The following is a 26,117-nucleotide window of genomic DNA, read 5'->3' on the forward strand; positions in this document are numbered from 1 at the left end:
ATAGGGAATAGTCCTCCCCTTAATCTTAGTAATCTTCATGCAACTCCTAAGGCAAAACTTTAACCTATTGTATTTTTTTTTCAAACAGGCACTCCATGGGGAGATTATATGAAAACTTTTGCTCAATGAAAAATATATATATAAAGAAAAATTGATTTAAAATTTATTCTAAAAAATTTTAAATACTGACATTGAACTTATTTGAGGACACTGAACCAAATATGGATACTTTTAAATTTGCACACTGTACTTGTACAATTTCATAAAGACAAACTTTTCCCACTGTAAGCATCCTCCCTGGAATTATCAAAACATTCTCATGAACCTGAGGTTTAGATTTGAGGTCATAGAGGCTGACATGTCTGTGTGCCTGTATCACAGAGACAGTAGGAGAATCTGAAGAATAAGCTCTTCTCTTTGTTGTAAAAATAAAAATTTTGATGATAAAATAATACATGCTTTAAATTAGAATCTTTTATTTCCATAATTCCTATCTCAACAAATAAGGTAGAGATGGCTGAGAATAACTGCTCCTTGGCAACTGAATTTATCCTCATAGGATTTACAGAACACCCAGATCTGAGGATTCTTCTGTTTCTGGTGTTCTTTATCATCTTTCTGATCACCATGGTGGGGAATCTTGGTCTCGTGGCACTGATAGTAACAGAGCAACGTCTTCACACACCAATGTACATCTTCTTGGGTAATCTCGCTCTGATGGATTCCTGTTGTTCCTGTGCCATTACCCCCAAAATGTTGGAGAACTTCTTTTCTAAGGACAAGATGATTTCTCTCTATGAATGCATGGTACAATTTTATTTTCTCTGTCTTGCTGAAAGTGCAGACTCCTTTCTCCTGGCAGCAATGGCTTGTGATCGCTTTGTGGCCATCTGCAAACCACTGCAGTACCACATCATGATGTCACAGAAACTCTGCATTCAGATTACCACAGGGGCATACGTAGCTGGAAACTTGCATTCCATGATTCACGTAGGGTTTCTGTTTAGATTAACTTTCCATGGGTCTCATCAAATCAATCACTTTTTTTGTGATGTTCTTCCATTATACAGACTCTCCTGTGTGGACCCTTATATCAATGAATTAATGATATTTATCTTTGGAGGATCAGTTCAAATATTCACTATTACCATAGTAATAATTTCTTACCTTTATATCATTTTCACAATTTTCAAGATGAAATCTAAAGAAGGAAGAAAGAAAGCTTTATCTACTTGTGCATCCCACTTTCTCTCTGTCTCAATATTCTATGGTTCTCTTCTCTTCATGTACATTAGACCGAATTCAGTTAATGAAGAAGACAAAGATTTACCTGTTGCTATTTTTTATACTCTAGTGATTCCTTTATTAAACCCTTTTATTTATAGTTTAAGAAATAAGGAAGTAATAAATATTATGAAAAAAATTATGAACATATCATAACATTCTGAAACAATTACCATGCCATGTGGACAGCTGATTGCAATTTGAGAAAACTTTTTTCAAAATCAAAGAATATTGAGAAAATGGGAAATGACAACTTTCAATATAAAATATTAAATTATTAAAACATGATTAGTTTCTGAGCTGAATAAACAAGTTCAGAAAAGAGACTTTCTGCTAAAATGCACTCCAAAATATAAGCTACTAGTTTTCATCAGGGATAAACTAAATAATTACTCTTGAGTAACACAAAACTGTGTTCCACTATGATTAGTTCCAACAGTTACGATTAGTTTCAGAGTATAATAGTTACAATATTTCTGGCAAATTTCTGCAATTGGAAGCCATAATCTAACAAACTCCTCATACCTCAAGTTCTTAAAAATTAATTCCTTATTAGGCAATACTGTGTGACAGAAGTAAGCTATATATTTCCATTTGAATATAAATTTTGAGTTTAAGCTATTATATTTGAATATGAATTCACATAAAGCATGCAATTCATGGGGTCGCAAAGAGTCAGACACAACTGAGCGACTGAACTGAATTGAACTGAACACATATATATGGAATCTAGAAGATGGTACTAATGAAATTATTTGCAGGGCAGCAGTTGATACACAGACATAAGGAACAGACTTATGGGCATGGAGGTGGTGGAGAAAGGAGAGGGTGAGATGTATGGAGACAGTAACATGGAAACCTTCATTATCATATGTAAAATAGATAGACATATAGTAAACAGGAATTTGCTGTATGACTCAGGAAACTCAAACAGGGGCTCTATAAAAGCCTATAGGGGATGGGATGGGAGGGAGATGGGAGGGAGGTTCAACAGGGAGGGAACATAAGTGTATCTATAGTTGATTACCAACAAAATTCTGTAAAGCAATTATTATTCAATTAAAAAATAAATGGAAAAAAGAGGGACAGACTCAGCTCAAAGCCCAGTCCTCCTGGTTCTGATTCAGCAACTTGGGATTATATACCCCTCCCTACCCCCAGAAATTGGGCAAAGAGCAAGTTCAATCTCACAACCAGTGTAGGCTCTAGAAACTACATCTTTAGCCCCACCTTGTACAAAATTACTACTCTGCTTATTTAATTATATGCAGAGTTCATCATGTGAAACGCTGGGCTGGATGAATCACAAGCTGGAATCAAGATGGCTAGGAGAAATATCAACAGCCTCAGATATGTAGATAATATCATTCTAATGGCAGAAAGTGAAGAGGAACTAAAAAGCCTCCTGATGAGACTCAGAGAGGAGAGTGAAAAAGCTGGCTTAAAACTCAACATTCAAAAAACAAAGATCATGGCATGTGATCCCATCACTTCATGGTAAATAGCAAAAAAGTGGAAACAGTAACAGATTTTATTTTCTTGGACTCCAAAAAACTGAAGACTGTGATTGCAGCCATGAAATGAAAAGATGCTTGCTCCTTGGAAGGAAAGCTATGATAAACCTAGACAGTATATGAAAAACCAGAAACATCACTTTGCTGACAAAGGTGCATATATATAGTCAAAGCTACGTTTTTTCCAATAGTCACGTATGGATGTGACAGTAAGACCATAAAGAAGACTGAGTGCTTAAGAACTGATGCTTTCAAATTGTGGTCCTGAAGAAGTCTCTTGAAAGTCCCTAGGACTGCAAGAAGGTCAAACCGGTCAATCCTAAAGGAAATCGATCCTGATTATTCACTGGAAGGATTGTCGCTGAAGCTGAAGCTGAAGCTCCAATACTATGGCTAGCTGATGTGAAAAGTCGACTCATTAGAAAAGACCCTGATGTTGGGAAAGACTGAGGAGAGGTGGGGAAGGGGACAACAGAGGATGAGATGGCTGGATAGCATCACCAATTCAATGGACATGAATTTGAGCAAACGCCAGAAGATAGTTGGAGGACAGAGGAACAACCTGGCATGCTACAGTCCCTGGAGTCTCAAAGGGTTAGACAGGACTTAGTGACTGAACACCAATAGCAAAATTTATTTCCACCCTCCAAAACAGACCCCTTTTATTATATTAAGGAGGAAATAAAATTAAGAGAACTCTGAAGTACAAGGTTTCATTTCAACTCTCTTCCCCCATAATATCACTTTATAATTTCTGACTGCTAGAAGGCAATGGCACCCCACTCCAGTACTCTTGCCTGGAAAAGCCCATGGATGGAGGAGCCTGGTAGGCTTCAGTCCATGGGGTCGCTGAGTCGGACATGACTGAGCGACTTCACTTTCACTTTTCACTTTCATGCATTGGAGAAGGAAATGGCAACCCACTCCAATGTTCTTGCCTGGAGAATCCCAGGGATGGCGGAGCCTGGTGGGCTGCTGTCTATGGGGTCGCACAGAGTCGGACACAACTGATGTGACTTAGCAGTAGTAGCAGCGTTCTTTTCATTTACTCCATGGATCAGACACCACCCAGTGAGGATATGGAAAAAGAAAATGCAATATTACTGACAGTTTATTTTTATTTTCACAGGACTTACATACCAACCAAATGGCAGATCCTCTTGTCATTGGTGTTCTTTGTGATATATCTCGCCAGTATTGCGAGGACCTTTGATCTGACTGCTCTGTTATGGAATGACCCCCACCTTCACATGCCTATGTACTTATTCCTTGAGAATCTGGCCTTTGCAGATTTCTAGATATCATCCACAGTGACCATCCTGCCCCCAGCCAGTTGCTAGAGAATCTCTTTGCCAAGAGCAAAATGATCTCTCTCACTTAATGCAAGATACAGTTTTTTCCTTTGCAATCAGAGCAACCACAGAATGGTTTTTGCAAGCAACTATGACGTATACGTGGCCATATGCAAACCATTACTTTATTCAGTAAATAAGATCAATAGACTATGCAACCGGCTGCTACTTTTGTCACTTTTAGGTAGCCTTGTTCATGCCATACTTCATCATGTTTTTAAATTCAGATTGTGTGTGTTAGTTGCTCAGTGGACTGTAGCCCACCAGGCTCTTCCGTTCATGGGACTCTCCAGGCAAGAAGACTGGAGTGGGTTGCCATTTCCTCCACCAGGGAATCTTCTGACCCAGGGATCAATGTCTCCTGCATTGACAGGCAGATTTTTACCATTAGCACTAAAGTCAGATTAACCTTCTGTAATTCTATTATGTAGTACATATACTGTGACATTGTTTAAGCTTTCATGTACTGACCTCTGCATTAATTTTCTGATTGTATTTATTTTCTCTGGATCAATACAGGTGTGCATCATTCTGACTGTTCTTTTCCCTTATAAAGTTGTTCTGTTTACGATATTAAAGAAGAATTCTGTACAATGCATGTGTGAGTCTGTGTGAGTGCACACTCAATTGTGTTTGACTCTGCGACCCCATGGACAGTAGCCTTCCAGGCTCTTCTGTCCATGGAATTTTTGCTGTTTCCTTCTCCAGGGAATCTTTCTGAACCAGAAATCCAATGAGCATCTCTTGCATCTCCTGCATTGGCAGGCAGGTTCTTTACCAGCTGAGCCACCAGGGAAGCCTGTACAAAGCATAAGGAAAGCCTTTTACACATCTCTTAACTATCTCTTTATACTCTGACCCTCTATTCTCCATGTGTGTGCTCCCTGGATCTGCAGAAGCAGATGTTCAAGATACAATGGACACTCTATTTGTGAACTGTCATAATTCCTTTGTTAAATACAGTCATCTAGTCTGAGCAATAAGAAAATCATAGATTCTCTGGCAAAATGTTGAAGAAAAATGTTTAGATCTCATACTAATGTGTTCTTCATTCATTAGAAGTCACATAAGTGTGAAGATCAGATATGTATTGATTAGTGTTCAAAGTTTTTCATTTATAATTGCCCTAGAATTTTAATGACTGAAAGACAGAGTATTGATAAATATATTAAAATATATGAATGTGTGCATGCGTGCATGCTAAGTTGCTTCAGTTGTGTCTGACTGTTTGCGACCCTAGGGACCATAGCCCCCCAGGCTCCTCTGTTTATGGAATTCTCCAGGTGAGAATACTGGAGTGAGTTGCCATGCCCTTCTCCAGGGGATCTTCCCGACCCAGGAATCGAACCTGAGTCTCTTACATCTAACCTGCATTGGTCGGCAGGTTCTTTACCACTAGTGCCACCTGGAAAGACCAAATTATCCCAAAATATCAAAGCCATAGAAAAACTTAATTGAGTGTTCGGGTTAAATTAAAGTAATTAAAGAGGAAAACAACATATTTTACACAGATGTTCTCAATGTGGCTTCATAAATGCGTTATGCACTATAATAGTGCAATTGCTCTAGACTCAATTCTCATATTACACAGAGAAATCAGCAGAAATGAGAAGATAAAAAGAAAAAATGAGAAAGGAGTTAAATAAATGAAAGTCAGAACAAATTATAAGAGGATGTTTTTAGCCCAGTGGGTGTCCATAAATAATGAGAAGAGGGGAGCTGCCTCTCATTGTCCATGATACCTTGAAAGACACTGTCTAGTTTTCTTGTGTGTTATACAGTAATCCGAAAAGCTTCACTAATTCAGAAAGCTAAGAGATGAGGTTTCAGATTTAATTGGGATGGGCATAGAGAAGAAAAGTGAAGTGACAGAATAGGAAGGAAATGTGCTCAACCTTCCTACAATTTAGAAACGATGAAACTGATAAGAAAAAAAAAGTAATATGCAAAAGTTATTGGAATATATTGTTGAGTAACAGAGGCTTCAAATGCATATTACCAAAGTTCAAATAATTGTAAGATGATATGATATCAAAGAGTTTAGTGAGTAGCTGGGAAAGATAAAATGAACCAGGAGCTTGCATGATTTGTGCCCCTGAAGTGCTTAAATGTCATCTTTTGTCCCACTTTATACTCTGATAATATGTGATTTATCTTCAGGTCCATTTCTTCCCTTCCAATCTCACCACTGAATCCATACACATTCCTATTGACACCACTGAGGACCTAAAATTACTCACATTTGTCATTTGTAATAGTTTTGTTACTTCTTTTATGTCATGTTGATATTCTCTTACTTCCTAAACATTACTGTTAGATTATTCTTTATAAACAGAATTCTGATTAAATAATATTCCTCTTCAATAACTTTTGATGGATTGCCATTACCACCAGACTATGCATGTATATGTGGTATACATATGCAGAACTTCATATATGAATATATGTATGTTCAATTTGTTAAGATCTATGCAAAGAGTCGGACATGACTGAGTGACCTAACTGAACTGAACTGAATGTATAGATAACATGATAAACACACACACGCACACACATACTACTCTGAATTTGCTGATATTATTTGAGCACTTTTCTTCCAAATATAACTTTGAAATTTCTGCTTCCACAATTTTCCTAATGGACCATATATTATACCAAAATTAATTATTGAAAGCCTCAGGACAAAACTTTCTTTCTGGTAAATGTTTTATTTTCATACAGGTCTCTCCATTGAGAATGCTCCCTCTAGGTATCTATCTTCATCTCCAATTGAAATGGTCCTTCCTTCAAAGTTTAAATGTTACAGTTTTGTTTCCACAAATGATCTTGTGTAATAGTGTAATACTTATTTTTAGCTTATTTTTTTTTATATTACAGTTTACAAGTCTCGCTATTCTTTAATCTTTTGTGGTGCTTATTAGCACAACTGTTTACATACATGAAGTCCTAAATAAGCATTTAAGAAATATATGTAAAATTGAAATAAATATTACTTTCAGTTCAGTTCAGTTGCTCAGTCATGTCCGACTCTTTGCGAACCCATGAACCACAGCACGCCAGGCCTCCCTGTCCATCACCAACTCCCAGAGTCCACCCAAACCCATGTCCAGTGAGTCAGTGATGCCATCCAACCATCTCATCCTCTGCCGTCCCCTTCTCCTCCTGCTCTCAATCCCTCCCAGCATCAGGGTCTTTTCAAATGAGTCAGCTCTTTGCATCAGGTGACCAAAGTGTTGGAGTTTCAGCTTCAACATCAGTCCTTCCAGTGAACACCCAGGACTGATCTCCTTTAGGATGGACTGGTTGGATCTCCTTGCAGTCCAAGGGACTCTCAAGAGTCTTCTCCAATACCACAGTTCAAAAGCATCAATTCTTTGGTGCTCAGCTTTCTTTATAGTCCAACTCTCACATCGATACATGACTGCAGGAAAAACCATAGCCTTGACTAGACGGATCTTTGTTGGCAAAGTAAAGTCTCTGCTTTTCAATATGCTGTCTAGGTTGGTCATAACTTTCCTTCCAAGGAGTAAGCATCTTTTAATTTCATGGAGGCAATCACCATCTGCAGTGATTTTGGAGCCCAGAAAAATAAAGTCAGCCACTGTTTCCACTGTTTCCTCATCTATTTGCCATGAAGTGATGGGCCCGGATGCCATGATCTTTGTTTTCTGAATGTTGAGCTTTAAGCAAACTTTTTCACTCTCCTCTTTCACTCTCATCAAGAGGCTCTTTAGTTCTTCTTCACTTTCTGCCGTAAGGGTGGTGTCATCTGCATATCTGAGGTGATTGATATTTCTCCCGGCAATCTTGATTCCAGCTTGTGCTTCTTCCAGCCCAGCGTTTCTCATGATGTACTCTGCATATAAGTTAAATAATCAGGGTGACAATAGACAGGCTTGACGTACTCCTTTTCCTATTTGGAACCAGTCTGTTGTTCCATGTCCAGTCTTAACAGTTGCTTCCTGACCTGCATACAGGTTTCTCAAGAGGCAGGTCAGGTGGGCTGGTATTCCCATCTCTTTCAGAATTTTCCACAGTTTATTGTGATCCACACAGTCAAAGGCTTTGGCATAGTCAATAAAGGAGAAATAGATGTTTTTCTGGAACTCTCTTGCTTTTTCCATGGTCCAGCAGATGTTGGCAATTTGATCTCTGGTTCCTCTGCCTTTTCTAAAACCAGCTTGAACATCTGGAAGCTCACAGTTCGCGTATTGCTGAAGCCTGGCTTGGAGAATTTTGAACATTACTTTACTAGCATGTGAGATGAGTGCAATTGTGCGGTAGTTTGAGCAGTCTTCAGCATTGCCTTTCTTTGGGATTGGCATGAAAACTGTCCTTTTCCAGTCCTGTGTCCACTGCTGAGTTTTCCAAATTTGTTGACATATTGAGTGCAGCACTTTCACAGCATCATCTTTAAAATACTTCAAATGAAGTTAGAGTCTCTTACTTGATATCAGTTTTGTAATGAGTTCAGGGGGATCACTTGCCCTGGGATGACTACTGCATGTCAGTTTACCACTCTAAGTTTCTTTCAAGACAGTCACAAGTATCATACACCTAAAGTGAATTAAATATTTTTCTTTTTATCATGAGGATTATTTCCTGGGATATATCAGGAGAAGCTCTTAAGTTAGATGTTTGCATCAAAATATTTACAATAATATTATTGTTACATATTTCTGGAGGTACTCACAAAGTCAAACCAGGTCAACTTCCAAGAGAGATACATTGGTTATCCCTGGAAAAAAATTAGTTGTCAGGATTATATGATTTTTGGACCATAATTCTCAAAGAAATTTCATATGCAAGCTATTCCTTATGCTGTAATAATATGATGAGAAGGGATGTAAGTCAGCCTCATTTGAGGGTTACAGTTAACAACTGTATCATGATATTTCCATTTATTTTTCAGTATAAAGGAAGAGGTTCACTAAATATACAGTCTTTATATCAATCAGAATTATCCAGGGTAGTACCAAAGGTAGGTACAAATATATGAAGACAAATATACAAATGACCCTATATCACTCTCTTCATAAACCTATATCTACACATACACCTATATCTAAATATATATATTATTAGATTTTGGTCACCTTATTATGGAGGCTGAGAATACCTGTGATCTGTTATCTGCATGGTAGAAATCCAGGAAAGCTGAGGCAGTTATCAGGTTTGAAATCAAAGAACTGATGGTATACATTCTAGCCCACGTATGAAAAGCTGAGAACCAATAGCATGGAGGGCAAAATAAGATTCATGTTCTGTCATGAATCAGATTCAGTCAGCCTTCCTCTGCCTTTCTGTTCCATACAGGCCCAGAATGGATGAGATTTCACTCACATACAAAGGGTGCTGTAATCCACTTTACTAAGTCTACTAAGTCGATACTAATCTCTTCTAGAAACACACAGACACACACAAAAATAATGATAACTGGATATCTGGGCAATCTAGACCAAGTCAACGTGACACAAAATATGGACCACCACAAGTTCACCTGTTGTCAGCTTAGTTACCACACATAGCTGGTGGTAAAGAATCCGACTGCCAATGCAGGAGATGCAGGAGAAACAGGTATGATCTACAGGTTGAGAAGATTCTTTGGAGAAAAAATGGCAACCCACAACAGACTGTGGAAAATTCTGAAAGAGATGGGAATACCAGACCACCTGACCTGCCTCCTGAGAAATCTGTATGCAGGTTAAGAAGCAACAGTTAGAACTGGACATGGAACAACAGACTGGTTTCAAATTGGGAAAGGAATACATCAAGGCTGTATATTGCCACCCTGCTCATTTAATTTATATGCAGAATACATCATGTGAAATGCCAGGCTGAATGAAGCACAAGCTGGAATTAAGATTACAGGGAGAAATACCAATAATCTCAGATATGCAGATGACACCACCCTATGACAGAAAGCAAAGAGGAACTAAGGAGCCTCTTGATGAAAGTGAAAGAGAAGAGTGAAAAAGCTGGATTAAAACTCAACATTAAAAAAAAAAAAAAAAAAGATCATGGCATTGGTCCCATCACTTCATGGCAGAGAGTTGGGGAAACAATGGAAATAGTGACAGACTTTATTTTTTGGGCTCACAAATCACTGCAGAAGGTGATGGCAGCCATGAAATTAAAAGACATTTGCTCCTTGGAAGAAAAGCTATGACAAAACTAGACAGCATATTAAAAAGAGGAGATGTTACTCTGCCAACAAAGGTCTGTATAGTCAAAGCTATGGTTTTCCCAGGAGTCATATAGATTTGTAAGAGCTGGACCATAAAGAAAGCTGAGCACCAAAAAATTGATGCTTCTGAACTGTGGTGTTGGAGAACACTCTTGAGAGCTCCTTGGCTGCAAGGAGATCAAACCAATTATCCTAAAGAAAATCAATCCTGAATATTCATTGGAAGCTCTGATACTTTGGTCACCTGATGCAAAGAACTGACTCATTAGAAAAGACCCTGATTCTGGGAAAGACTGAAGGCAGGAGGAGAATGTGATGACAGAGGATGAGATGGTTGGATGGCATCACCCACTCGATGGACATGAGTTTGAGCAATCTGGGAGTAGGTGATGGATGGGGAAGCCCAGCGTGCTGCAGTCCATGGGGTCACAGACTCGGATACAACTGAGCATCTGAACTAATATTCCAATATAGACTGCTATGTATAAACCTAATGGCAACCACAAACCAAAAATCATAATAGATACAACACATAAAAAGTAGAAAGAAATACAAGCCATAAGGTTATCAAGTCAGAAGGGAAGAAATCAAAGAAGAAGAAAACATAAAAAAAGAAGTACAAAACAACTAATAAAATGGCATTAAGTACATACTATCAATAATTATTTTACATGTAAAAAGACTAAATGCTTCAACCAAAACATACAGAAAGGCTGAAGGGATACAAAAACAATACCCATATTTATCCCACAGATACTCACTTCAGATCTAAAGACCCACAGAGACTGAAAATGGAGGGATGAAAGTTATTCCATACAAATGGAAATCAAAATAAAGCTAGGGTGAAGTGAAAGTGAAAGTTGCTCAATTGTGTCTGCCTCTTTGCGACCTGGACTATACAGTCCATGGAATTCTCTAGGCCAGATTACTGGAGTGGGTAGCCTTTCCCTTCTCCAGGGGATCTTCCCAACCCAGGGATCAAACCATTGTCTCTAACACTACAGGCAGATTCTTTGCCAGCTGAACCACAAGGTAGCAATTCTTATATCAAATGAAATAGACTTTAGAACAAAGACAGGAACAGGAGACATAGAAACATACTACATAATGATCAAGGGATCATCCAAGAAGATATAACCGTTGTAAATATTTATATACTCCACATAGAAGCACAATACAGAAAGCAAATATTGATGAACATAAAGGAAGATGTTGACAATAATGCAATCATAGTAGTGGACATTAACACTTCTCTTACATCAGTGGATGGATCATCCACACAGAAAATCAGTAAGGAAACTGATCTTCAAGGATTCTTTAAATCAAATGGGCTTAACAGATATGTATACAGGACATTCCACCCCACAACAGCAAGAGCACATTGTTTCAAATGCACATGGAACACTCTCCAGGATACATCACGAATGGCAGCACCCAAAAACAAGCCTTAGGAAATAAGAAAATTAAAATCAGATCAAGCATTCTGACCACAATGTTTTGAGACTAGAAATCAATAATGAGAAAAACAAATCCCTGAAGAAAACACAAACATGTGGAAGCTAAATAACACACTACTAAAAATTCAATGGATCAATGAAGAAATCAAAAGAAGAAATTTTTTTAAAAAGGGGGAAAAAATGAAAACACAATGATCCTGCAAAGGCAGTTATTAGATGAAAGTTTACAGCTAAACAAGTCTACCTCAGAAATAAGAAAAATCTCATTCCTAAGTAAAAGGAAATAAAACATACAGGTCAAAGCAGAAATAAATGAAAGAGATTCAAAGAAAAAAATATAAAAGATTAATGAAACTAAGAACTGGTTCTTTGAAAGATAAACAAAACTGTTAAACCTTTAGCCAGACTCATCAAAAGAGGATCCGAATCAAAAAATAAGAAATGGAAAAGAATAAATGACAACCAGAAGTATAGAATTACAAAGGATCATAAGAGATTACTATGAACAAACTATATGTCAATAAAATGGACAACCTAGAAGAAAAGTATAAATACCAAAATATGTACAGTCTCTCAAGACAGAACCAGAAAGAAATACAAAATATGAACAGACCAATTACCAGCAGAGAAATTGAATCAGTAAAGTAACTACAACAACAAACACAACCAAAACTCCCAACAAACGGAAGTCCAATACAAGATAGCATCACAGGTGAATTCTATCTAACATTTAGAGAAAAGTTAACACTCATCCTTCTCAAAGTATTCTAAAAATTACAGAGGAAGGAAAGCTTCCAAACTCATTTTACATTGCCAGGATTACCCTGATATAAAAGCTAGAAATACATATATCACAAAAAATTATAGGCCAATACCTATGATGAACACCAAGGCAAAAATCTTCTAATGAATATTAGCAAACCAATTTCAAGAATATATTTAAAAGATCGCACATGATTAAGTGGGTTTTACACCAAGTATGCAAAGATGGTTCTACAAGTCAATCAATGTGATACACCACAGCAAAAAATTGAAGAATAAAAATCATATGATCATTTCAATACATGCAGAAAAAACCTTACGAAAAAATTCAACAATAAAGTTGCAAGATACAAAATTAATATGCAGAAATCTGATGCATTTCTATGAATTAACTATGAACTATCAGAAACAGATATTAAGGAGACATCTTATTTATAATTAGATTAAAAAATAAAATACCTAGCAATAAACCTACCTAAGGACATAGAATAACTAAGAAAAGTATAAGACACTGATAAAGACATGAAAGCATACACAAATAGATGAAAAGATACACTGTGTTCTCTGATTGGAAGAATCAACCTTGTTATAATGACATACTACCCAAGGTAATCTACAGATTCAGTTCAATCCTATCAAAGTATCATGACATTTTTCATGATAGAACAAATAGTACTAAAATTTGTATTGAAAAACAAAATAATTCAAATAGCCAAAGCAATCCTGAGAAGAAATCACAGAGCTGGAGGTATATATACTCCCTGATTTGAGAATATACTACAAATTAAAGTCATCAAGACAATATGGCACTGGGACAAAAACAGATGTATAGATTAATGGAACTCAAAGGAGAGCCCGGACATAAACCCATAAATTTATCATTAACTAATCTACAATAAAAGAGGAATGACATATAATGAGAAAATTCAGTCTCTTCAGTAAGTACTGCTGGCCATAAACAAGAATGAATTTGAGTTAGCTGAACTGAGGTGGATGAACCTAGAGCCTTTTATACAGGGTGAAGTAAATTAAAAAGAGAAAAACAAATATCATGTATTAACACATATTTATGGAATCTAGAAAAACGGTACTGATGAACTTATTTGTACGGCAAGAATAGAGATGTAGACATAGAGAGTGGACTTGTGGGCACAGCAGGGAAAAGAGAGGGTGGGACAAATTGAGAGAACAGCATTGAAACAAACACATTATCATGCGTAAGATAGACAGCTAGTGTGAAGCTGCTGTATAACACAGGGAGCTCAATCTGTGCTGTGCACAGGGTGCTCTGTGATGACCTAGAGAGGTGGGAGGTCCAAGAGGGAGGAGACAAGTGTGTACCTATGACTGATTCATGTTATTGTATGGCAGAAACCAATACAACATTGCAATTATCCAGCAATTCAAAATAAATTAAAAAAAATAAGTGCTGCTTAGAAAACTGGATGCTACATATAAAAGAATGAGGTTAGAACACTTTCTCACACCATATACAAAAATAAACTCAAAATGGCTTAAAGACCAAAATGTAAGACCATAAATCCTTGAAGTGGCTTCCCCAGGTAGTACTAGTGGTAAAGAATTCACCTGCTAATGCAGCAGACATAAGAGATGTAGGTTTGATCCCTGGGTTGAGAAGATCCCCTGGAGTAGGAAATGGGAACCCACTCCAAAATTCTTGCCTGGAGAATCCCATGGACAGAAGAGCCTGGTGGGCCCTGGTCTATAGGGTTGCAGAGTCAGACATGACTGAAGTGACTTAGCATGCACAAATCCTTATAAGAAAACATATTAGAACATTATTTGACATAAATCATAGTAATATATTTTTGGATTTGTTTTGTAAGACAGAATAAACATTCTCAATATAATTTGTCATTGGGGGAAATGCAAATTAAGACCATAGTGAGATATCATGACCCATCTACTGAAATGATAAAATTGGAAAGACTGGAAGCAACAAAGCAGACACCTGTTAAATTAAAAAAAAAAAAAAACCTGATAGATTAAAAAAAAAAGAGTGAAAAGATAGTTACACAATATTGAAGTGGGCAGTATGTTTAAGGCAAGGGTAGGTTATCTTGAAGCTACATATTATATGTGTTGATGCACATTATACTGCTTACTTCATCTGTCTGCTGAGTTTCCACAGTGACTTCTCTTTATCTATATTTTCTTTTTCACCTCCTTTTTAGCTTTCACTAGCAGAATTCTAATTCATAGAAGAATTGAAAAATGACCCAAAAAATGTCCTTCACTTTCCCTCTAACTTCCAATCAAATCCCAAAGTAGAGGTTTAAACATTTATTGTACACTTCAGATATAAAAACACAACATCACAATTGTCATATTATAATATTTTGATGTAAATAATGCCATTATTTTCTTCAATGATGCTCAATGGCAACTTTGTTTATACTTAAAGGCAAATCTGAACATGTGACCACCATGTTCAAAATCCCTCAACAGTTTTCATTTAAGTTGGGGTATAGAACAAAATCTCACCTACCATGACATCTGATGTGACCCCACCAATGCTGGCTTCCCTTAACCACTCTGACTCCTCTTTGCTTTTCTTTTTATATTTCTGCTACATCTGCAAAATTTTTTGGTTTATTTCTCTAATTATCTGTTTTTTTGATAAGGTAGGCCTGCAGATGATGAAACTGAAGAAGGCAAATGTCTGGAGACAACACCATATTAGAAATGTAGACACACAGGCATCACTACTTAAACAGAATTTGCATTAAAAAAAAAAACCTCTGGAATATTCATAGGGATTAATGTTTGAGAAGCACTAAACTAGGCCACTTCCCATAGTGGTCCTCGGTTTTCTTTTTCGTTTTCTCCTCCCACGCATTTTGCCTAGTAAGATTTCTCACTAGTTTTCAGCTTAAAGTAGGAAGTCAGGTGTAGTTGTGGAATGTGAGCCATGGTCTGCACAAGAAGGAAAATTTAGGAGTTGACTGCTAAAGAGAATCTGTAATTTTGGCCTCCCTGAAATCATGTGTGATGAGCTCAGACAATACTGTACTCAGCAAAGAACTTAGACTATCAAATTTATAGATAAACTGGAGTCTGCATAAACATTTCAGAAGTGCCTGTGGTGGAAAGAAGTGGTATGAAGTGTAATTTCAATTGATAAACCTGGGAACTGTCTACAATGACTTGATGTTTATGATTTCATAAACATCTGTAATGTTCATAAACATTCTGTAATGCCCAATGAGACAACCTGGATTTCTCATATATGTCCAAGTCCAAAATGCCCAGTAGACCAGCTTAGCTTTGTCCTAAAGGGAATCTTTGGGCATTATCAGGGGAATTTGAGTTCTAAGCTCTTTCCTCTTCTGACAAAAGCACACAACTGTACAACTTATTGACTCCGTGTTAAAGACAAATTCATATAAACAACAGTTTCCTGAACTTGGAAAACGAAGCCTTCAAAATCAAACAGTGTACAAAGAACTGTTGCCTGTGTTATTGTCATTGCAGTGCTCTTGTATTATTTTATACTTCAGAAAGCTGAACTCTAAAAGGATCTTGAAAACCTCTTAGTAGATACTGGTAAGAGAGAATGATTTCTATAATATCATTATGTTTTTACTGAAAACAAAGAGTCGGACACGACTGAGCAACTGAATTGAACTGCAAGTTAAAAATACTATAAAATTTATAATAATTTTGATTTGGTTTACAAGATATCAAAATAGCCAGGTGAAAATGAAAAACAAATAGTGAATAATCTGTATATTTTATTATTGTGAGTAAATATGGTTAAGCAAGATAGCTCTAAGGCCACATTGTAATCCTTAATGATATTTAATTATTTGGTTACTATAATTATTATATAATTATTCCATAAGATAAGCCTTGGTAAACTGGAACATTAAATAAATTAATAGTGGGTTGAAATATTTAGGCCACAATGTTTCCCATGCAAGATCTTCCTGACAATTGTATTCAAAATATTTAGTTAACCTACATTCACTACTTTTCCATGTATTTCTTAGGTTATTTCACGGAATATGTAAATATATCATCTATCTATCTATTTATGTATCTTCTGAAATGGTAAAAATACCCCTCTAGTCTCTTTTGACCTTTAGTAAAAGGTAGGCCTTAAGTTGGAGAAGGCAACGGCACCCCACTCCAGTACTCTTGCCTGGAAAATCCCATGGATGGAGGAGCCTGGTAGGCTGCAGTCCATGGGGTCGCTAAGAGTCGGACACGACTGAGCGACTTCACTTTCACTTTTCACTTTAACGCATTGGAGAAGGAAATGGCAACCCACTCCAGTGTTCTTGCCTGGAGAATCCCAGGGACGGGGGAGCCTGGTGGGCTGCCGTCTACGGGGTCGCACAGAGTCGGACACGACTGAAGTGACTTAGCAGCAGCAGCAGCAGCAGCAGGCCTTAAGTACCCACACACTGAATTAAGAATTTCTGATTATTTATTAATTTGGGATTGCATGGAAGAACTGCAATTACAGGTACATTGCCTTTATTCAGTTTTAGTTTTTAGCTCAATTTGATTCTGCTACTAAAAGTTGTGGAGAAGCAAATGCTATAAAGAAAAGCTGAATTTCTAGATAAATTCAGCTTTGACTACAGTAATAACAATGATAAAGCATCTTTTAAATATGAAAAGAACTTTGAGGCAATGCTAGTATATTTATGAACAATTTTAAAATAAATTGAAAATGCAATACTATTTCATATATAAATTCCATATGAAAATAAACTTGGAATTTTGAATTAAAGTAAAAGAAAGGTTTCCCAGTGCTGCCAACTTTTGATGAAACCAGAGTTAAGACAAATATTTGCCACCACTAAGCCCCCAAACTCTGAGACTTTTATTTTATCTTCAGCCTTTCTAATACTTCTCTCTCTCTCTCCATTTCCTGATCTTTCCTATGCTTATCCATGGTCCTTAGTCTCTTTCTGCTTTTTGTTCCTTTTTGTTTTCTTTTCACTCAATCAAATTTCCCACTTCACTTCTCTACCCATTCTTATCTCAATATCCTTGAAAAACTACATGATATTGTTCTACAGGAAAAAAAAATTCACATCTGTCTTCCAGTGGTTCAGTTCAGTTCAGTCAGTTGCTCAGTCATCTCTGACTCTTTGTGACCCCATGAATTGCAGCACGCCAGGCCTCCCTGTCCATCACCAACTCCTGGAGTTTACCCAAACTCATGTCCATTGAGTCGGTGATGCCATCCAACCATCTGATCCTCTGTCGTCCCCTTCTCCTCCTGCCCCCAATCCCTCCCAGCATCAGAGTCTTTTCCAATGAGTCAACTCTTTGCATGAGGTGGCCAAAGTATTGGAGTTTCAGCATCAGTCCTTCCAATGAATATCCAGGACTGATCTCCTTTAGGATGGACTAGTTGGATCTCCTTGCAGTCCAAGGGACTCTCAAGGGTCTTCTCCAACACCACAGTTCAAAAGCATCAATTCTTCGGTGCTCAGCTTTCTTCACAGTCCAACTCTCACATCCTTACATGACCACTGGAAAAACCATAGCCTTGACTAGACAGACCTTTGTTGGCAAAGGAATGTCTCTGCTTTTTAATATGCTATCTAGGTTGGTCAAGAAATGTAAACTGTTCTCAACATATTAGATACTTTCATTCTCCTCACTGCTGTGCCACTTCTCATTGTTCTGTAACTCAACTCTGTTACAATATGAAAACTGCTCTCACTAAAGCCACTGCGGCTGCTGCTAAGTCACTTCAGTCGTGTCCAACTCTGTGCTACCCCGTAGACGGCAGCCCACCAGGCTCCCCCGTCCCTGGGATTCTCCAGGCAAGAACACTGGAGTGGGTTGCCATTTCCTTCTCCAATGCATGAAAGTGAAAAGTGAAAGTGAAGTCGCTCAGTCGTGTCCGACCCTTAGCAACCCCATGGACTGCAGCCTACCAGGCTCCTCTGTCCATAGGATTTTCCAGGCAAGAGTACTGGAGTGGCGTGCCATTGAGGTTATTTAGTATCCCCTAAGTTTGCTCATCTTCGGAATGTCTTTCTTCTCTTCTAAATCTTCTCGTTTCTGTGCAAAGTTTTAAATGACATAATGCTTTTCTGTGTTCTAAATCTGCTGACTTCTGAAAAAAATTTTAAATGATGCAATTGCATTATTCTAATATAACTTTTCCACTATTAATTTTCATGTATCATAGTAAGAGTAAATAAAATAGAAAATATTCAGGTTAGTATATGCTTTTATTTCAGTTACCCTCAGCAGATTCAGTTTTAAAAATAAATGATGTCCTTTTTCCATTTACTACATTGAGTTTCAGAGGTCATCTATTAAGGATATGGAAACAAAAAATGCAACGGAGCTGAGAGAGTTCATTCTCACAGGACTTACACATCAACCAGAGTGGCAAATTCCCCTGTTTCTGCTGTTCTTTATGATATATCTCATCACCATCATGGGAAACACTGGTTTGATTGCACTCATCTACAATGACCCTCAACTTCATATCCCAATGTACTCTTTTCTTGGGAATTTGGCCTTTGTGGATACTTGGTTATCATCCACAGTGACCCCCAAGATGCTAGTCAACTTCCTGGGTAAGAGTAAGATAATCTCTCTCTCTGAATGCAAGGTACAATTCTTTTCCTTTGCAATCAGTGTAACCACAGAATGTTTTTTGCTGGCCACAATGGCATATGATCGCTATGTAGCCATTTGCAAACCGTTACTTTATCCAGTGATTATGACCAATAGACTATGCATGCAGCTGTTAGTCTTATCATTTGTAGGTGGCCTTATTCATGCCTTAATTCATACAGGTTTTTTATTCAGATTAACCTTTTGTAACTCTAACATAATACTTCATTTTTACTGTGATGTCATGCCACTGATTAAAATTTCTTGTACTGATCCTTCTATTAATGTTCTGATGATATATATTTTCTCTGGCTCAATACAGGTGTTCACCATTCTGATAGTTCTTGTCTCATATACACTTGTTCTCTTTACAATATTAAAAAAGAAATCTTTGCAAGGCTTAAGGAAGGCCTTCTCCACCTGTGGGGCCCACCTCCTGTCTGTCTCTTTATACTATGGGCCTCTTCTTTTCATGTATGTGCGACCTGGATCCACACAAGCAGATGACCAAGATATGATGGACTCTTTATTTTACACTGTCATAATTCCTTTCTTAAATCCAATTATTTACAGCCTGAGAAATAAGAAAGTTATAGATTCCCTGACAAAAATGTTAAAGAGAGATGGTTGTATCTCATAGTATTATCGGTACTCTTTTCATTTAAATATTAACAAAATTATATGGTTTAGGTGTTGCTATGTGATAGTTTTCAGTTTTTTTTTTGGATGTATAATTGTTCTATTATTTTAGTGACTTAAGACATTAGTAACTAATAAATCTCATAAAATAGATTTATATTCTTATTCAAAACACATAAAAATTTAATCCTCTTTATATAATACTAAAATAAAACAAAAAACCCCAAATATTTTCTAAGCCTGTATGTTCTTCAATGTGGTTTTAAAATGCATTAAATATTAAAACAGAGCAGTTCTTCTGAAGGAGACTTGTTTATGATGTCTTTGACACTTATAAGTCAATCACATTTAACTCCAAAGTGGAGGCAGATTGGTATTTGAATGAAGAGAGGCAAACCCTAGAAATTCTGCTGGCTATCAAAAGGTCTTACATTCCACTTTATTTGGTGCATGGTAAATTTCACTTCTCATGGGAATCAACTCTCATATCACAGAAAGAAATGGGACATCAATGAGGAAAAAAAAGTGACAGGGGATCTAAGATAATGAAGACAAAGAGTTGGACTATGAGAGATGCTTTTACCTTAGTGTGCTCCAAGAGAGAAACAAAAGGCAAGTTATCTCTCACTATCTATGATGATTTCTAAAGTCCTTTCTAGCTGTGTACGTATTTGTAGGTCAATCTGGAAAACTTTTCTAAGAAAGTTAATAGATAAGCTGAAGGTTTAGGATGGACAAGAATGAAGAGGTAGAATAGGAAAATAATGGTCAATATTCCTAGAATTTTTTTAAGTGAAATTAATTAGAAAAAGAAATAGTCACATGTAAAGGTTATTGGAATGTGTAGATGACAATGAGAAGTTTTGCATACTAACATGCATACTAACAAAGTTCAAATAATGTTAAGATATGATACCATACTGCCCAATGAGTGGCTAGGAAAGACATGAACAAGAGTTTGGATGTATGTGCTCCAGATGTTCATTTTCATTCCATACTCTAAGACTAATGAGTGATTCACCATCAGGTCCATCCCTTGTCTTCCTCTCACTATTGATTCTAGGTATATTCTTGCTGATACCACTGTGACCCTCACCTTCATAACCACCTACCTCAAAAACTCTAATTTCTTGTTGCCTCCATTCTGCTGATTCTCTCTTATGTCCCAAACATATCTGCCAGATTTTTCTTTGTAAAAAGAACTGAGATTAAATCATACAACTCTTCAAGGATTTTTAATGGACTCTCATTATTACTGAGTTTTCCAAATTTGCTGACATACTGAGTGCAACACTTTAACATCATATTAGGTTGTCCTTAAGGGAATCAATGGTGCTATCAGGGGAATTTTATTTTATTATTCCTTCCTCTCCTGGCAAGTGCACGTAGTTAAAATGTATATAAGCAGCATTTTCCTGAGCCTGGAAAATTAAGCCTCCAAAGTGAATCTGTGGAAAGAATTGTCATGTTACTGTCATTCTGGTGCTCTTGTATTATTTTTTGCTTCTGAAAGCCAAAATCTCAAAAAATCTCAACAATTTCTTAACAGATATAGGTAAGAGAGGATGATTCTTGTAATATTCATTTTTAATAGAAATTTAAAATACTTTTAAATTTATAATAATTTTGATTTGGTTTACAAGATACCTGAACAGTCAGTTGAAAATTGAAGGTAAATAGTGAATTATCTGTTTATTACTGTGAGTAAATATGAATAAGCAGAATAGCTCTAAGGCTACATTTTACCATTTAATCATACTTAATTATGTGCTTAGCCTAATCACAAGACTCCACAGGATAAGAGTTGGTAAACTAGAACGTTAAATTAAAAGTTGATTTAAATATTTAGGTCACAATGTTTCCTGTGTAAGTAATCTTTCTGATAATTGTGTTCAAAATATTTATTCCATTTAATTAATTACACTGGTGGATTAAATTTTAAGTTATATCACCTAAATATTAACCCCTCTATCCTTTCATCCACTCCTTAATTATTTCAATGAGTATATCTGTGTACATATATATGCAAAAGTGCTGGAAATGGCCCTCAATCATTTTGACCTTTATTACTTCATAAGTACCCATACACTGAATTGAGAATTTTTCATTGTTTACTGATTTGGGACCGATTGGAAGGAAAGAGTATTTCAAATAAATACACAGTTAACAGCTGAAGTTATCGGCATTGGTTATTTATATGATCTTTATTCAGTTCCAGTCTTTGGCTCAATTTTATTCTGCTAATAAAACCTGTGGATAAGCAAATGCTGTGACGGAAAACCAGAAGGATTTCTAGAGAAAGTCAGCTCTAATCTCCTAATAGCAAAGGTAAAGTATCTTTCAAACATGAAAAGAAGTTTGATGCAGTGTTAGTATATTTATAGGCAATATAAATTTCTGAAGTCAATTTATTTCAATTAAACACTGTCATACACAAATTCCATAGGAATAAAAACTTGGATATTTGAAGAAAAAAAAAAAGGAAAGTTTCCCAGAGTTGAAAAATTTCAAGGAAAACTAGGGTTAATATAAACATAAACCCCCAAACCATTGAGACTTTCCTCTTATTTCATCTTCAGCCTTTCCCTGATACTTCCTCTCCCTCTTCATTTCCTTCTCTTTTCTATACTTATCCATCTATGTTCCTTCCTCTCTTCCTGCTTTTTGTTGTTTCATGTTTTCTTTCCACCCACCTACACTTCTCATTCTACTTCTCTACCCACTCTCATCTCAATGCCCTCCTCTATCTCTTTTTTTTTAATTTTATTTTATTTTTAAACTTTACATAATTCTATTAGTTTTGCCAAATATCAAAATGAATCCACCACAGATAGACATGCTCTATCTCTTTCGAAAATCTTCATGACGTTTTTCTACAAGAAAAAAAAAAATCTCATCTGTTCTTCACATTTCAGATACTCTATTTCATTCTCCTCACTGCTGTGCCATTCGCTTCCATTCACTTTCCAGTGTTCTTTGATTCAGTTCTATAACAAAATGGAAACTGCTCTCACTAAAGCCACTAAAAATCTCTTAATTCCCACACTCAGTTATCTCTGTTCACTCCTTATCTTACAAGAGCAGTTACTTCACTTTTGGCACTCTACTTTCCTTTGTGCTTTTAAAGTATTTTCCTCTCTTTAAGTTCCCTACAATTCAGCTTTCCAACTCCTTCCCTCTTCTCTGATCACTCTGCTCAGTAGCCTTTTCTGGTCTTTCCTTTTCTCTTTTTTTGGGTGAGCTAGTACTCTTGGTTCCAAGAGGAAAACAGTTAATTGAATGAAAACTGAATCCAACAAAGAAATGCCAGGAAAGTTAGAGAAACCCACTGGAGAAATGGGTAGTCAACACTCCAAATCATGTTCTAGCTCTAGCTGAATAGCCCTGATGTCATTGTTGCTGAACTTAAATACCACAAATCACACTGAAAATGCCATTGTGATGGGCACAGGATTCATTTTCTGAGGACATGATACTGTTTCCTTGGTTGAATTGGCAACCAAAATTCTCTTCTGCATACATCAAGTCTTTGTCATTCTCTCTATATATTCCAAATTCAGTGTATGTGCAGTAGCATTACTAGCAGTAGATCAAGCCCCCTTACATTAGGTTCAAGGAAAAGTCAGTTTCTAGAAGTTTGGTTTCTAGACTTATTAGAAAATAGGATCAGGTGTTATGTATCTTAAATTATGTATATACATATATATATATATATATATATATATATATACACACACATACACACACACATATCCACTTTTAAATCTCTTTAAATTTCCTCAAATTTATTTTCATGCTTTATTTCCCTTTACCTTATACACATTTTCCAATGGATAGATCATAATATATTTTAGCCACTTCTATGACTCCCAAGTCATTGTTTTTTATTTTTATTAAGGTTTTGTAGAATTATATTTGTAGAATTATATACCTGGGTGTTCAGAGGATGCTCATTGCAAAAACTGGCCGTTTCATCTGAGCTTTCAACATCAATTTTTGAAAACCATTGGTGAGTCAGGATTTTTTGAGCTGAAGCCACCCGTTCTCCTTGTTAGTCCCCTGCATTATACCTTTCTCTACTCCAAACTCAGACATTTTGGTTTGTTTGACCTCACAGTACATCGGGGACACAAACCCGCATTCAGCAACACAAAGGAGTCTTCATTCTGATTTATTTTGATCTCTCACTTTGTTGTCTTTGTCATTCCTAATGTCATATCACACATGAACTAAGAACTTCCCATACATTTAAATCACCTGGGGAATATTTATACAATACATATCATTCAAGATCTACTGATCCAATGTCTACAGTAAAACTTCAGAATCTATAATTTGAACAAAATTTTCTCAGACAATTCTGATGTGTAATCTAGTTTGGGAGTCACTGGACAATAGCCACAACTTCCTGATTAGTATTTATGACATAAGTTTCTCTCCCTGCAGTCTATTTTCTGCAGTCAAATATTTAATTTCAAAAATAACAGATGTTTCCACTTCCTGATTTATATGTTTTCATTTCTTGCTTATTTCTTGAAGAATGTAGCTCAAGATCATTCATATGGTATTCAATTCATTTTATAAACTGGGTCCTTCTAACATCTGTACTTAGATGCTGCATCCATGTCCTACACATAGAATTTCTTGACCTCATTCTATAGCATCTCCTAATATTTCTCATCTCCAGAAAGTCTTTATTCTCTTCTAAATCTGCTCATTTATGTACAAATGTTTAAATGTTGTAATTGCACTGTTTTAACATAATTTATACAGTGATTTTTGTCTACTATGTAGTAAGATTAATGAAAAGCATTTAGATAGTATATGGTTTTATTTCAATTACCTTCAACAAATATTAGTTTTAAAATTCTTGATAACTTTTTTTCCATTTACTGCACTTGTTTCAGAGGCTATCTATCAAGGATATGGAAACAAAAAATGCAACAGAGCTGACAGAGTTCATTCTCACAGGTCTCACACATCAACCAGAGTGGCAAATCCCCCTGTTCCTTCTGTTCTTGATGATATATCTCATCACCATCATGGGGAACCTTGGACTTGTTGCTCTCATCTACAATGACCCTCACCTTCACATCCCCATGTACTTATTCCTTGGGAGTTTAGCATTTGTGGATGCCTGGGTATCATCTACAGTGACCCCCAAAATGTTGGTCAACTTCCTGGGCAAGAGTAAGCCGATCTCTCTCTCTGAATGCATGGCACAATTCTTTTCCTTTGTCATCAGTGTAACCACGGAATGTTTTCTGCTGTCAACAATGGCATATGATCGCTACATAGCTATTCGCAAACCATTACTTTATTCAGTGATTATGACCAATAGACTATGCATAAAACTATTAGCCTTATCATTTTTAGGTGGCCTTATACATTCCACAATTCACACAGGTTTGTTATTCAGAGTAACGTTTTGTAACTCTAATATAGTACATCACTTTTATTGTGACATTATGCCACTGATTAAAATTTCTTGTACTGATCCCTCTATTAATGTTCTGATGGTATTTATTTTCTCTGGTTCAATTCAGGTGTTTACCATTCTCATTGTTCTTATCTCTTATACACTTATTCTCTTTACAATATTAAAAAAGAAGTCTATAAAAGGAATAAGGAAGGCCTTCTCCACTTGTGGAGCCCACCTTCTGTCTGTTTCTTTATACTATGGGCCTCTTCTCTTCATGTATGTGCACCCTGGATCTGAACAAGCAGATGATCAAGATATGATAGACTCTCTATTTTACACTGTCATAATTCCTTTCTTAAATCCAATTATCTACAGCCTGAGAAATAAGAAAGTCATAGATTCACTGACAAAAGTGTTAAAGAGACATTCTTAGATCTCATAGTAATATCTGTTTTTATTAAAGCATTAACTAAATTGTATAGTTTTGATCTTGCTATGTAATGATTAGTATTCAAAATTTTTTGTACTTATAATGTCCTATAATTTTAGGACTTATGTTAGTACCTAATAAATTCCCTAAATATTTCTTACTTCTTATTACAAAATTTTTAATTAATTGTTTATAGAATTCCCAAATAAAGCAAAAAACAAAGGCAAACAATCATTTTATATGCTTTTATGTTCTAGAACATGACTAAAAATGCATAAAGTATTAAAATAGTGAAGTTCCTCTAAGGGGGAATTATTTAGGGTATCTTTGATACTTATAAACCATAGACCTAGAGACAGAGACTCTTATTACTTTTAACTCCACAGTGGAGGCAGGTTGGTATTTGATTGAATAGAAGCAAATCCCAGGAATTTCATCTGCAATCAAAGGCC

General features: G+C 36.3%; 3 protein-coding genes and 1 pseudogene across 3 annotated transcripts; all 4 read left to right on the forward strand.

The window, feature by feature from the left end:
* Window positions 1-513: 513 nt before the first annotated feature.
* On the forward strand, window positions 514-1,440 carry LOC129644789 (olfactory receptor 5K1-like). The gene has a single exon (XM_055570245.1). It carries the CDS (start codon window positions 514-516, stop codon window positions 1,438-1,440), a length of 927 nt encoding a protein of 308 aa, XP_055426220.1.
* Window positions 1,441-2,087: 647 nt separating this feature from the next.
* LOC129644444 (olfactory receptor 5H1-like) lies at window positions 2,088-7,071 on the forward strand (annotated as a pseudogene).
* An 11,786-nt stretch (window positions 7,072-18,857) lies between these two features.
* On the forward strand, window positions 18,858-19,814 carry LOC129644791 (olfactory receptor 5H8-like). The gene has a single exon (XM_055570246.1). It carries the CDS (start codon window positions 18,876-18,878, stop codon window positions 19,812-19,814), a length of 939 nt encoding a protein of 312 aa, XP_055426221.1. The 5' UTR covers window positions 18,858-18,875.
* Window positions 19,815-24,696: 4,882 nt separating this feature from the next.
* LOC129644792 (olfactory receptor 5H8-like) lies at window positions 24,697-25,668 on the forward strand. Its single transcript, XM_055570247.1, has one exon. It carries the CDS (start codon window positions 24,739-24,741, stop codon window positions 25,666-25,668), a length of 930 nt encoding a protein of 309 aa, XP_055426222.1. The 5' UTR covers window positions 24,697-24,738.
* The last annotated feature ends 449 nt before the right edge of the window (window positions 25,669-26,117 follow it).

Source organism: Bubalus kerabau, chromosome 2, assembly GCF_029407905.1.
Source record: "Bubalus kerabau isolate K-KA32 ecotype Philippines breed swamp buffalo chromosome 2, PCC_UOA_SB_1v2, whole genome shotgun sequence".
Classification (NCBI taxonomy): Eukaryota; Metazoa; Chordata; class Mammalia; order Artiodactyla; family Bovidae; genus Bubalus; species Bubalus kerabau.

What these genes read in the sequence shown, in the direction of transcription:
- LOC129644791 (XM_055570246.1), top strand. Translation starts at nt 18,876, where the DNA reads ATGGAAACAAAAAATGCAACGGAGCTGAGAGAGTTCATTCTCACAGGA.
- LOC129644789 (XM_055570245.1), top strand. Translation starts at nt 514, where the DNA reads ATGGCTGAGAATAACTGCTCCTTGGCAACTGAATTTATCCTCATAGGA.
- LOC129644792 (XM_055570247.1), top strand. Translation starts at nt 24,739, where the DNA reads ATGGAAACAAAAAATGCAACAGAGCTGACAGAGTTCATTCTCACAGGT.